The 15130-nt window shown below is 51.5% G+C and overlaps 1 protein-coding gene across 1 annotated transcript in view; it reads right to left on the minus strand.

Moving 5' to 3' along the window:
- The window catches only part of KIRREL1 (kirre like nephrin family adhesion molecule 1), a 292167-nt gene that overhangs the window by 15996 nt on the left and 261041 nt on the right, over nt 1-15130 (minus strand). Inside the window, exon 6 of the mRNA XM_077258547.1 lies at nt 1555-1660. Coding sequence (XP_077114662.1) covers nt 1555-1660 — 106 coding nt within the window. The remainder of the gene's footprint in view (nt 1-1554; nt 1661-15130) is intronic.

The raw sequence follows: 15130 nt of genomic DNA on the forward strand, positions 1-15130 counted from the left end.
TAATGGACATGTAGGGCTCCCTCCACTACACTCGCCGCTGTGAACTCGCTGGAGGATTGACGACCCGGACCGCTCTGGAGCGCAGGGGGAGGTTAAAGGGACCGTCCCCATGAAATAATAAAACATCTCTAGTAAATACAACTATCACCGTCTATGGGAGTGGTGGTTACACTGCTATAGACAGTGAATGGAATCGTAGTGCACATGTGTAACCATCACTCCCTTAGACAGTGACTGGAGTAGTAGTGTGCATGTGTATCCACCACTACTATAGACAGTGACTGGAGTAGTAGTGCACATATGTAACCATCACTCCTATAGACAGTGAATGGAATCGTAGTGCGCATGTGTAACCATCACTCCCTTAGACAGTGACTGGAGTAGTAGTGTGCATGAGTAACCATCACTCCTATAGACAGTGACTGGAGTAGTAGTGTGCATGTGTATCCACCACTCCTATAGACAGTGACTGGAGTAGTAGTGCGCATATGTAACCATCACTCCTATAGACAGTGAATGGAATCGTAGTGCGCATGTGTAGCCACCACTCCCATAGACAGTGAATGGAATCGTAGTGGGCATGTCTAACCACCACTCCCATAGACAGTGAATGGAGTCGTAGTGCGCATGTGTAACCACCACTCCCATAGACAGTGAATGGAATCGTAGTGCGCATGTGTAACCACCACTCCCATAGACAGTGAATGGAATTGTAGTGGGCATGTGTAACCACCACTCCTATAGACAGTGAATGGAATCGTAGTGCGCATATGTAACCATCACTCCCTTAGACAGTGACTGGAGTAGTAGTGTGCATGTGTAACCACCACTCCTATAGACAGTGACTGGAGTAGTAGTGCGCATATGTAACCATCACTCCTATAGACAGTGAATGGAATCGTAGTGCGCATGTGTAACCACCACTCCCATAGACAGTGAATGGAATCGTAGTGCGCATGTGTAACCACCACTCCCATAGCCAGTGAATGGAATTGTAGTGGGCATGTGTAACCACCACTCCCACAGACAGTGAAAGCATCCGCAGTTGCTTCATTCACAAGGCACACAAGACCTGTCACCAATCCCAAACAGTGATATCCTCCAGGGATTGACAACTGTTGGTCAGAGCTGTCACATTGGTTGTCAGAGCTTTCACAAAAATGGCTAATAATGGAGGCACCATTATGTGACACTGGTGCCATATTGAATTATGACAAGATAATGTATTTGTGAAGCAAGATCTGGTGACAGAGGCCGGTAAATCTGCCACCTTCCAATTTTTATAATTAATCAAATGAGCCGGCTGCCGTCCATTCAATATGGCGTCGGCAGTGCTGGCAGTGACGCCGGTTGGCAGTGCTCAGCATCAGCCATTATGTCCCTACTGCAGAAGAAGAAGCACAACCCAGCCATTAGTAAATGAACCTCGGCTAGTGACTCAGAAAAGATGCTGAACAGCTGCCAAATAATTGCACCAAAAGTAGATTATTATTTACCCTCCGAATATTAGACACTGCGGCGACAGCAGGATCCGTGTGAATAGGCGGTACTGACCTGTAACCTTTAATGGCCGGGTTAGCGGTGGCCATGCAGGTAAATCGCACCCGTTCCCCCTCTTGGACTGTTTGGGGGTGGATGGACAGAGTGACCGTGGGTGGGTCTGAAATAGAGGAAGAACACATGAAAGGGTTAATACACCATTATCAAGCATGTTATATTATCACCCAGCTTTCCCAGACTACAGACTAGTCTGCACCAGCAGCATACTGAGTGCAGCTCTGCGGTATAATACAGGATGTAACTCAGGATCAATAATGTATGTATACAGTGACTGCACCAGCAGAATAGTGAGTGCAACTCTGGAGTATAATACAGGGTGTAACTCAGGATCAGTAATGTAATGTATGTACACAGTGACTGCACCAGCAGAATAGTGAGTGCAGCTCTGGAGTATAATACAGGATGTAACTCAGGATCAGTACAGGATCAGTAATGTAATGTATGTACACAGTGACTGCATCGGCAGAATAGTAAGTGTGCAGCGCCCCCACTACCGCAGGGCCGAGGGGTACCCGGTACCGGGTCTCTGAGTCTCTGTTCTGGAGTTGTCACGGTGGCTAGACCCGGTCCATGACCCTGCTGAGGGGCGTACAATGAAGGTGGAGGTATGGGATGTCGTTATGGTGCGGTGAAGTGCCGGTTGCGGTAAATAACAAGGACACCAGGTTGCAGTCTCTTTACCTCTTTACTGAAGGCTTCAGGATCCTCAGTCCGGAATATGGTTAACCGGGCTGCGCAAGTCCGGCCGGTCCGATGGCACCTCCAGAGTTCCCTTTGCAGGTGGAAATCTGTGCCTACCTTCTAGCGCTTGTGTGTTGCGGTCCTCCCCTGCTGTGCTCACGGGATAGTCCCCACAACTGTTGTGTCTGTTTCTCGTGTTCCCTCACAACTCGATTCTGATGTTCTTCCACGTCCCCCAGATCTTATGGTTAGGACGCACCCGTATGACGGGGAGGCTCGGAGCTCTTCCGGGACTCTAGCGTCGCCCCACTCCTGTTGTTACCCCCGTGTCTTCCTAGGTCAATTGGGTGAGACAGCCCGCCTATAACTGACTGTCCTGCCGTAGGTTTGAAGTTTGGCTTGGAGCTCTATACTTCCTCGGCGTTCCGGCCACCGGTTACGCGCCTCAGTGGGATGTTGCCTCGTCTTACAGCACGACTCCCACTGGTATTCTCCTTGTTGCGTTGATCTCGTTTCTCACTCAGCACAATAAACCTCGCTTCTTGTCCTTTCTTGGGGTACCGCCGCTATATCGTGCAGGGGCGGTCCCGTAACGTTCTCTCTGGTTGCTAGGCCTCTGTCAGGATCCCACCCCTGACAGGGACCCCTCTGAATCTTCCCCTACAACACCCTCTGCCACAAGGTGTTGCCTGGTTCCAACCCAGTCAGCTTTCTGATCTAACTTCCTATCCAACCCCCAGTTTTACCAGACTGTGAGGAGTGGCCTAATGCATAGTGCCCTTAGCTCCCCCTGGAGGCCAGACTGTGAAATGTATTGGTGTCTGTGATACCTGGTCAGAAGAACTCTTTCAGTGCCATCAGACGTACCATAGCCCCCCTTAGTGGCGGAGCAACAGTACTGCAACGACCAGGACTCTGGAGCGCTGCACTCCCCCCCGGTTAAATCCAGTACTCCTGGACTGGGAAGAAAACAACAATACATGTCAGCAAAAAGACATACAATTTTTGAAATGCAATAACGAATAAACTTTAACAGAGCTTCCCTTTATGGGAGGTGAGGACACTTGAACGTTACAAACATGGTTAATTATTTAAGTAACATACTAGAAATAACTTTTTTTACCCAACCGGGCATTCTACTAAGTGCAAATTTTTGAACAATAATTTAACTTTGCCTTTAAGGACGTACTCGCTGAATCCACTAAAGACCTTCTTATAAAACATTATAAGGCTAATCAACTTTTCTGCATTCTCCTTCTTTACATCTGCAGGACCGCCTGTCCTATCTGCTCCAGGCCTACTGCCTCTCCTTTCTGTTACAGGACCGCCCCTTTCCGCCCGGGCCTACTGCCTTTCTACTACTATACACGGTATAGAACTTATCATCCATCTTTCAGTTCAGGATTACTGAGCCATCTCTGTATGGCTCCTAGGAGGACTCGCTGACTAACCCCGTACGGGTTCACTTTCTGTCCTCATTCTTCTATCAACATCATTAAACATTTCTCACAATCAACTAGTTAGCTACATTTAACTTCTTCTTTCAAGACATTATTGCCATTTAACCATCTTAAGGCAACACTGTTCATAAGTGCAATATGTGAACATTCCCTTTAAGAGGGGACCAAGTCTCTATGAGGTAGTGCAACTTCTCAAGCTGCAAGTCTGTTCGCAGTAAGGACTCCGGTGCTGGTTCCAAGACCAGTGTCTTCGCAAAGAGTCCTTTCCTTGTGTAAAACCAGTAGAGAGCACCTTTAAGAAGGTGCAAACTATGTACAAAAAGTTTGTAATCATGCATTGTTCATGATTCAGCAGTTCTTTCAATGATGAATAAACAGGAAACAAAAAACAAAAAGTAGAAGAAGGGATCCCGGGTAAACAAAGGGATTCCTTTAAGAGTTACCCTAATCGGGTTGTAGCAGCAAGAAGCAGGGAAACAAGCAGTTAACTATTTACATATCCATGGCATCGAGGTTTACTCTCGCTCTGGCGGCCGTAGCTCCGCATAGACCTCGCTCGGCAAGCTGATCGGCGAGATCGGGGCCTTTAAGAAGTGCTCCATATCCGTGGCCCGATCCCAGGGTGCAAGGCGCCGGAGTCTATAGGTCCCAGGGAGAGGGGGTGCCGCGACGGGGCCTATCAGCAGGTCCTCTGCTGGCGGGGCAGGGTCGTTCTTCATACCTGCTTCAGATGCGGTCCCTCCGGTGCCGATTTGCTGCGTCTCCGCTAGGATCGGGAACGCTGGTTGCAGGGCCTTACGCTGTGGCGCTGTCCTCTCTGTTTGCAGCACCTCGCTTTCCGGTAGGGCCTTGCTTCCTGGCTTCGGAGCGCTGGAACTTCTTTCTTGCTCCGGACCAGATGAGGCTGCCGACAGATGTCTGGTGAGGCTCCCGATGTTGGTCTTCTTCCACCCGGCCTCAGTGCTCAGCTGCGTCTGCAGGAGTTGGTGGATCAGCTCGTCCGCTCCGGTCTGCAGGAGGTCACCGTCAACTGTGGAGGTCTGGCTGCGGTGCCTCTCCGGGTAGCTGGGGAGTCCTCTGCTCCTACCCCACGCTCCGACTCCGGGTGGCTCGCCATGACGTCCTCCATGTCGCTGACTCCTTCTTCCTGGTCCTTTTCCCGCTCTCTCCTTCATGGGCGGTTTCGCTTTCGTTGTCTCCGCCCCCCATTGAGGATCAGGAGGCGGATCTCGGCTGCTGACGGACACGTCCTCAAGGGGCAGAAATATTTAGACTGGGCGGCCATTGTCTTTCGCGCTCTCCAGCTTGTCTACGCCCACTCCACGCCCTTCTTCTTCTCCTGCGCTCTCCTTAGCGCTGTAATGGCGGCGGTTTTGGCGGGAACTTCTGGCGGCAAGTGGCAATACACAGTCTTTGCAATAAGTCACAGTCCAAGCACAATAAATCACAATTCCAAGGCACACATGACCTGATTCTTCAGGCTTAAGTAGATCCTGTTCGTGACGCCAAGTTTGCAGCGCCCCCACTACCGCAGGGCCGAGGGGTACCCGGTACCGGGTCTCGGAGTCTCTGTTCTGGAGTTGTCACGGTGGCTAGACCCGGTCCGTGACCCTGCTGAGGGGCGTACAATGAAGGTGGAGGTATGGGATGTCGTTATGGTGCGGTGAAGTGCCGGTCGCGGTAAATAACGAGGACACCAGGTTGCAGTCTCTTTACCTCTTTACTGAAGGCTTCAGGATCCTCAGTCCGGAATACGGTTAACCGGGCTGCGCAAGTCCGGCCGGTCCGATGGCACCTCCAGAGTTCCCTTTGCAGGTGGAAATCTGTGCCTACCTTCTAGCGCTTGTGTGTTGCGGTCCTCCCCTGCTGTGCTCACGGGATAGTCCCCACAACAGTTGTGTCTGTTTCTCGTGTTCCCTCACAACTCGATTCTGATGTTCTTCCACGTCCCCCAGATCTTATGGTTAGGATGCACCCGTATGACGGGGAGGCCCGGAGCTCTTCCGGGACTCTAGCGTCGCCCCACTCCTGTTGTTACCCCCCTGTGTCTTCCTAGGTCAATTGGGTGAGACAGCCCGCCTATAACTGACTGTCCTGCCGTAGGTTTGAAGTTTGGCCTGGAGCTCTATACCATACCTCCCAACTTTAGGGGAAGGGAAAGAGGGACAAAGTCAGCGGCTATGCGCGCCGCGGCAAATTTTAGGCCACACCCATTTCACAACTAGCCACGCCCCAACCACACCCATTTAGCACTTCTGATCACAATGTTTCGTTAACAATAATTATGAACAAAAAAATATGGCCACACACGACGCTCCATACTGTACAATGCAGCACAGCCCCATAGAATATAATGCAGCACAGCCCCATAGAATATAATGCCGCACAGCCCCATAGAATATAATGCAGCACAGCCCCATAGAATATAATGCAGCACAGCCCCATAGAATATAATGCAGCACAGCCCCATAGAATATAATGCAGCACAGCCCCATAGAATATTATGCAGTACAGCCCCATAGAATATAATGCAGCACAGCCCCATAGAAAATCTCGCAGTACGGATGCCATACGGATTACATACGGAGGATGCCATGCGCAAAATACGCTGACACACCCTGACTACGGATCAATATTTTGGGGACATTTCTCCGTATTACGCCCGTAGTACGGCCGTATAATATGTGGCGTATTGTCTTACGCCGAGTGTGACGCCGGCCTTAGGCTGGTATAATTATTATAGGGGCCAAGTCCCTTTTGTATATATATGCAGCACTCATGTTACTTCGACAGCGCTGCAGCCAATCAGCGACTCATGCCGTCAACTCTGGGTGAGAAACTGAGTTAAGTGATTGGCTGCAGACAATAACAGACACTAGGAGCAGCGGCGGCAACTCAGAGGTGGACCTGGGGAGAGGGAGTAACACACACAGTGAGGCCGGGGGACGGGCGAGGGCCCCTTTTATCATAGTGGAGCGACAGCTCGTACACGGTCGGCTGCAGGTCTTTTCTACCGTCCAGACCTCCACTTGCTGTCAGTGAAGACTGATTTCCCTTTTAATCATCCAGAAGCTGAAAACAGCAGCGGTTCCGTTACAACTGCATCCAGTGCGATCATTTCCCCTGCACTGACACATTGTAGCAAACAGTCAGCCTGCTACAGCTGGAGGAGATTCAGGTCTCCAGTCACTGACAGCAAGCAGAGTGGTGAACAACACGTGCAGACATGATGCGGCAGCATCCCAGATCTCCGGGCCTGCTGGCACCTGTAGTCCCACCAGAGCCACGCATGCCCAGCCCTGAGCCTCACCTCCCGGCCGTTCTCCTGCCCCACCAGCCCGGCCGCCGCCTGCTTGGCCATCCCGCTCTCATCCAGGCCGAGGCCCTTGACATGGCTGTGGGTGGCGATGCGCTGAGTCTTCGTGGTGCTCTTCACCTCCTCGATCTTCATGGTGCCGGGAGCGGACGGCGGAGCTGGGGTCAGTGCGTGCGGCTCCTCACAGCGTGCGCGGGAATGTGCGCCCGTACAGCGGGTTACCATGATGCGGTTACCAAGGCCGCAGCAAGAAACGCCCACCGAACCGACATGCTGCGTCCTGATTGGTTGCTATGGCTTGGATTCCGCACACTGAGATTGGACAATTAAAATGCCAATCTGTAATTTCAGTCAGCAACTTCCGCTTCCCGAGTGGGCGGGGCTGCTTCACCGGCGGCCGCAAATTCGGGATTTTAAATGCCCGAAGCGGGACCCCGGTGCCAAAGCGGGACTGTCCCGCTGAAATCGGGACGGTTGGGAGGTATGCTATACTTCCTCGGCGTTCCGGCCACCGGTTACGCGCCTCAGTGGGATGTTGCCTCGTCTTACAGCACGACTCCCACTGGTATTCTCCTTGTTGCGTTGATCTCGTTTCTCACTCAGCACAATAAACCTCGCTTCTTGTCCTTTCTTGGGGTACCGCCGCTATATCGTGCAGGCGCGGTCCCGTAACTTTCTCTCTGGTTGCTAGGCCTCTGTCAGGATCCCACCCCTGACAGGGACCCCTCTGAATCTTCCCCTACAACACCCTCTGCCACAAGGTGTTGCCTGGTTCCAACCCAGTCAGCTTTCTGATCTAACTTCCTATCCAACCCCCAGTTTTACCAGACTGTGAGGAGTGGCCTAATGCATAGTGCCCTTAGCTCCCCCTGGAGGCCAGACTGTGAAATGTATTGGTGTCTGTGATACCTGGTCAGAAGAACTCTTTCAGTGCCATCAGACGTACCATAGCCCCCCTTAGTGGCGGAGCAACAGTACTGCAACGACCAGGACTCTGGGGCGCTGCAAGTGCAGCTCTGGGGTATAATACAGGATGTAACTCAGGATCAGTACAGGATCAGTAATGTAATGTATGTACACAGTGACTGCACCAGCAGAATACTGAGTGCAGCTCTGGAGTATAATACAGGATGTAACTCAGGATCAGTACAGGATCAGTAATGTAATGTATGTACACAGTGACTGCACCAGCAGAATAGCGAGTATAGCTCTGGGGTATAATACAGGATGTAACTCAGGATCAGTACAGGATCAGTAATGTAATGTATGTACACAGTGACTGCACCAGCAGAATAGTGAGTACAGCTCTGGGGTATAATACAGGATGTGACTCAGGATCAGTACAGGATCAGTAATGTATGTACACAGTGACTGCAGCAGCAGAATAGAGAGTAGCTCTGAGGTATAATACAAGAGGTAACTCAGTAATGTAACGTATGTACACAGTGACTGCACCAGCAGAATAGTGAGTACAGCTCTGGGGTATAATAAAGGATGTAACTCAGGATCAGTACAGGATCAGTAATGTAATGTATGTACACAGTGACTGCACCAGCAGAATAGTGAGTGCAGCTCTGGGGTATAATACAGGATGTAACTCAGGATCAGTAATGTAATCTACTGTATGTACACAGTGACTGCACCAGCAGAATAGTGAGTACAGCTCTGGGGTATAATACAGGATGTAACTCAGGATCAGTACAGGATCAGTAATGTAATGTATGTACACAGTGACTGCACCAGCAGAATAGTGAGTACAGCTCTGGGGTATAATACAGGATGTAACCCAGGATCAGTACAGGATCAGTAATGTAATGTATGTACACAGTGACTGCACCAGCAGGATAGTGGGTGCAGCTCTGCTCAGCTGCTACTCACTGTGCTGATTGTGGGTGCGGTCGCTGCTGAACCTGCAGTGTGCTCCTGAGCTCCTGAGAACCACCACCTCTCCACCCGGGGACCTGCTCTCTCTCTTACCCAGGGAGGGAGTGGGTTTCCTGGGATGAGTGAAGGAGCCAAGTCCCAGGCTTCTGCTTCCCGGACCAGGCTGGCGGGGGGCAGAAGGAACCAGCAACCAGCCTGCACATCAGAGGATTCGGGGGTGAGACGCTCCACCAGGAGTCGCAGCAATGTGGCTCCTACTCCCCCCAGGTCTGCAGAGACCCAGAGAAGCCGCAAGGCTTCCATGGAGGAGAAGCCTGCTAGTGTGCAAGATGGCGGTCCTTCTGGAGGAAAGCTGAGTGCTCGCGGAGGTGAAGCCGACCTCACTGAAGAGGGTTGGGCGCTGCAGAGCCCCCGGGAGTCTGTGTCCACCTATGCCTCCCGGGTCATGAGCCACCTCCGTGAGTATGAAGACGCAAGCAAGACCATCACGAGGCTCCGAGAGGAGCTGCGCTGCACAAGCAACAAAGCTGCAGGTTCCTCCAAACCGAGGAAGAATCAGCTCCAGGCGGAGGTAAGGAGACTGAAGGATGACATCAATGAGCTTGAAGTCAGAAAAGCTTTCATCAGAGAAAAAAGTGGACCATTTAAGGAAAAACTTATTAATGAAGATCGATTCAGAGAAATGGCTGATAACGGAGAGCAAAGGCAGATGGGGCTGCAGCCTGAGTGCCAGGTGGATGATGATGATGAGGAGGAGGATGATGACCAGCAGAAAGCCCCACCTGGCAGCCTGCTTAGTCACTCACAGGCCACGTGCAGCGAGCTCCCTGCTGGACAGGCGACAATGACATCTCGTCGCAGTTCTGCTGGCTCTGGGGAGGACAGTGACATCGACCAGGGAGGGGCACTAATGGCAGAGATCAAGCTCCTGGAGTCCCCAGTGTGCCTTCAGAACTTCCATCTTGGTGATGATTTGCCAGAGGAGGCACCTGGGGGCCGGAAAAAAAAGGTGAAGAAGATCAAACCTAAGCTGCAGGAAGCGGTAAGCTATGTATATGCCCCCCTCCCTGTACCCCCTGAGTCGGCTGCAGGGTCAGCTCGCTGTATAAGCCCCGTTGCCCAGCCCAGCCCGGGTTCTGCTGTGGATCCGGTGCAAAGGCGTGGGGAGACTACAAAGCACGGTAGTGAGGCGCTGAGCTCCGTCTCTGCTTGTAGTAGCGGGGACGTAGCAGCAGGTGCATCAGCCGAGAGGCTGGACAGTGAGGGCGGCCCGGCGGCGGGCGAAAAATCAGGCCACGATACTGTGGTGCGCTCCCCAGTGGGAGGGGGGAGCAGCCCGGTGTCGGGGGCAGCTCCGGTAGCCTCGGTGCCCCTGAATGCTGTTGCCGCTGATCACTTAGTTGAGAAGCGGCGGCAGTGTGAGGGGGTTACCGGGGCTGGGCGTTCCGGTCCTCCCTCCAAAGTCCTGTTCTGTGTTGGCGCCGCTGGTCAACAAGATCCTGATGCTAAGAATCAGCGGTGCCTCACAACAGCGAAAGATCAGCGGCGCCTGGTAGCAACCATGAAGCAGCGGAAAATATCAACTGATGATGCGGAGGGCACACATAAAACCAGGGGTGAGGTCACCTCCAGTTCTGTGGAGGAGACTCAGCCCCTTGTGCCTGATGATGCGGAGGCCAAAATGTCACCCCCTGTTGTCACTGGTCCAGCAGGAGTGAATGTGGTGGTGGGTATGGATGAGGAAAACTCTTTGTCTAGTGGTGTGGTTGCTGGTTTGGTGGAGGGTGAGGAGGTTATGGAGGTGGGTAATGGTGATACTGTTGGTGTGGATGTGGTCACTGGTCCGGTTGCCCCCCCGGTGGTGGCAGCACCTGTCAGGAGTTATGCCGCTGTCACCTCCGGGGGAAATAGGGCGTCCTCCTCGTCTCTGGGCTCTGGGGACGGCATGTTGCAACGGCGTCTCCTGGAGGCTCTAAAGAAGGGAGAGAGATCACTAATGGTAGAGGGTCGAGAGGTTGATCTATCCTTCTGGATAGAGAGGCATGGCCTCGGGGCCTTCCGAGAGCAAAGAGGGGGGGATACAGTGTGGTCCCTCCCAACAGCCGGGCCGGGTAGTGTGCGTAGGAATGTGGTCCGTCTTCGGTGGAGGGGCAGTGATGCGTGTCCTCCAAGGTCGAAGGTTGTGGAGCTCCTGCTGAGGATGGGCTTCAAGGCGATTGACATCTACGCCTTGATACATCCCTATTCCACACCTGAGTTTGATGTCAGCTTTGTTCGGCCGGAGGGGCTTGAACTTTTCTGGTCGAACTATGAGTTGGCAAAAAATGAGCCCGGCTGGCGAGACTTTGCCGTTCAGGCGGTGTCTCGCCAAAATCAAGTCAAGAAAGTGACCGTGATGACATGTAACGAGTCGCTTTCTTGTTATGACATCATGACGTGGCTTGGCCGGTATGGAGAGATAGTGGAGATGCCAAAGAAAAACCGTGACGAGTTTGGTATCTGGTCAGGGGCCTGGACGTTTATGGTAAAACTTAAGCGTTCAGGTGGTACGGTTGCCCACATACCATCATCTGCCTTCCTGGGTAGGGATCGTATCCTGGTCTTCTACCAGGGGCAACCGAAGCTCTGTCACAGGTGCGGCGACCCCACACACTTCAGCGCAAACTGCACTGTGCAGAAGTGTGCATTGTGTGGGGATGTCGGCCATCTTGCTGCATCTTGTGTGGAGATTAGGTGCCACCTGTGTGGTGAGTTAGGTCACCCATTCAGCCGTTGTCCTCGCTCCTTCGCTAACGCAGTCGGGACCCCGGTGGGAGAAAGCCGTGAGGCTGATTCTGCTGGGGAAGGGACTAGCAAGGGTGAGGGATGTTATGACCCCAATGGCGAGGGTCTCAGAGGAACGTGGAAGTCTGCAGAATACAAAAATCCAGCTCATAGGGCAGTGGTAACTGGGTTGACCATATATCTACTCCTAACGCCAACACTAGAAGTAGCCGGGGATCATTCCTACGTTGATTCTAGATGACACGCGCCAGCCGGAGAATCTAGCTACCCCTAGTAGAGGAAAACAAAGACCTTTCTTGCCTCCAGAGAAGGGGACCCCAAAGCTGGATAGAAGCCCCCCACAAATAATGACGGTGAGGTAAGAGGAAATGACAAACACAGAAATGAACAAGGTTTAGCACAGAGAGGCCCGCTTACTGATAGCAGAATAAAGAAAGGTAACTTATATGGTCAACAAAAACCCTATCAAAATCCACACTGGAAATTCAAGAACCCCCGAACCGTCTAACGGTCCGGGGGGAGAACACCAGCCCCCTAGAGCTTCCAGCAAAGGTCAGGATATAGATTTGGAACAAGCTGGACAAAAATACAAAACCAAAACAAATAGCAAAAAGCAAAAGGCAGACTTAGCTGATATAACTGGAACCAGGATCAGTAGACAAGAGCACAGCAGACTAGCTCTGATAACTACGTTGCCAGGCATTGAACTGAAGGTCCAGGGAGCTTATATAGCAACACCCCTAACTAACGACCCAGGTGCGGATAAAAGGAATGACAGAAAAACCAGAGTCAAAAAACTAGTAACCACTAGAGGGAGCAAAAAGCAAATTCACAACAGTACCCCCCCCTTAGTGAGGGGTCACCGAACCCTCACCACGACCACCAGGGCGATCAGGATGAGCGGCATGAAAGGCATGAACTAAATCGGCCGCATGAACATCAGAGGCGACCACCCAGGAATTATCCTCCTGACCATAGCCCTTCCACTTGACCAGGTACTGAAGCCTCCGCCTGGAGAGGCGAGAATCCAAGATCTTCTCCACCACGTACTCCAACTCGCCCTCAACCAACACCGGAGCAGGAGGCTCAGCAGAAGGAACTACAGGCACAATGTACCGCCGCAACAAGGACCTATGAAATACATTGTGAATAGCAAACGACACAGGAAGATCCAGACGAAAAGATACAGGATTAAGGATTTCCAATATCTTGTAAGGCCCAATAAAACGAGGTTTAAATTTGGGAGAGGAGACCTTCATAGGAACAAAGCGGGAAGAAAGCCATACCAAATCCCCGACGCGTAGTCGGGGACCCACACCGCGGCGGCGGTTGGCAAAGCGCTGAGCCTTCTCCTGTGACAACTTCAAGTTGTCCACCACATGATTCCAGATCTGCTGCAACCTATCCACCACAGAATCCACCCCAGGACAGTCAGAAGGCTCCACATGACCCGAAGAAAAGCGAGGATGGAAACCAGAGTTGCAGAAAAAAGGCGAAACCAAGGTGGCGGAACTAGCCCGATTATTAAGGGCAAACTCAGCCAACGGCAAGAATGTCACCCAATCGTCCTGATCAGCAGAGACAAAACACCTCAAATAAGCCTCCAAAGTCTGATTGGTTCGCTCCGTCTGTCCATTAGTCTGAGGATGGAAAGCAGACGAAAACGACAAATCAATGCCCATCCTACTACAAAAGGATCGCCAGAACCTGGAAACGAACTGGGATCCTCTGTCTGACACAATATTCTCAGGGATGCCGTGCAAACGAACCACGTTCTGGAAAAACACAGGAACCAGATCGGAAGAGGAAGGCAGCTTAGGCAAAGGAACCAAATGGACCATCTTGGAGAAGCGATCACATATCACCCAGATAACGGACATGCCCTGAGATAGCGGAAGATCAGAAATGAAATCCATGGAGATATGTGTCCAAGGTCTCTTCGGGACAGGCAAGGGCAAGAGCAAACCGCTGGCACGAGAACAGCAAGGCTTAGCTCGAGCACAAGTCCCACAGGACTGCACAAATGACCGCACATCCCTTGACAAGGAAGGCCACCAAAAGGACCTGGCCACCAGATCCCTGGTGCCAAAAATTCCCGGGTGACCTGCCAACACCGAGGAATGAACCTCGGAAATGACTCTGCTGGTCCACTTATCCGGGACAAACAGTCTGTCAGGTGGACAAGACTCAGGCCTATCAGCCTGAAATCTCTGCAACACACGTCGCAGATCCGGAGAAATTGCTGACAAGATAACTCCATCTTTAAGAATACCAACAGGATCAGCGACTCCAGGAGCATCAGGCACAAAGCTCCTAGAAAGAGCATCGGCCTTCACATTCTTTGAACCTGGTAAATACGAGACAACAAAATCAAAGCGGGAGAAAAACAATGACCAGCGGGCCTGTCTCGGATTAAGGCGTTTAGCAGACTCGAGATACATCAGATTTTTGTGATCAGTCAAGACCACCACACGATGCTTAGCACCCTCGAGCCAATGACGCCACTCCTCAAATGCCCATTTCATGGCCAACAACTCCCGATTGCCCACATCATAATTTCGCTCGGCAGGCGAAAACTTCCTAGAGAAAAAGGCACAAGGTTTCATAACAGAGCAACCAGGGCCTCTCTGCGACAAAACGGCCCCTGCCCCAATCTCCGAAGCATCCACCTCAACCTGAAAGGGAAGTGAGACGTCAGGCTGGCACAAAACAGGCGCCGAAGTAAACCGGCGTTTCAATTCCTGGAAAGCCTCCACGGCAGCAGGAGCCCAGTTAGCTACATCGGAGCCCTTCTTGGTCATATCCGTCAAAGGTTTCACAATGCTAGAAAAATTAGCGATAAAACGACGGTAGAAGTTAGCGAAGCCCAAGAACTTCTGAAGACTCTTAACTGACGAGGGCTGAGTCCAATCAAGAATAGCTCGGACCTTGACTGGGTCCATCTCCACAGCAGAAGGGGAAAAAATGAACCCCAAAAAGGGAACCTTCTGTACACCAAAGAGACACTTTGAGCCCTTGACAAACAAAGAATTTTCACGCAAAATTTTAAAGACCAACCTGACCTGCTCCACATGCGAATCCCAATTATCAGAAAAAACCAAAATATCATCCAGATAAACAATCAAAAATTTATCCAGATACTTCCGGAAAATGTCATGCATAAAGGACTGAAAAACTGAAGGCGCATTGGAGAGCCCAAAAGGCATCACCAAGTACTCAAAATGACCTTCGGGCGTATTGAATGCGGTTTTCCATTCATCACCTTGCTTAATGCGCACAAGGTTGTACGCACCACGAAGGTCTATCTTGGTGAACCACTTGGCACCCTTAATCCGGGCAAACAAGTCAGACAACAGCGGTAAAGGATACTGAAATTTGACAGTGATCTTATTTAAAAGCCGATAATCAATACAAGGTCTCAAAGATCCGTCCTTTTTTGCCACAA

The sequence above is a fragment of the Ranitomeya variabilis genome, chromosome 1 (assembly GCF_051348905.1).
Source record: "Ranitomeya variabilis isolate aRanVar5 chromosome 1, aRanVar5.hap1, whole genome shotgun sequence".
Classification (NCBI taxonomy): Eukaryota; Metazoa; Chordata; class Amphibia; order Anura; family Dendrobatidae; genus Ranitomeya; species Ranitomeya variabilis.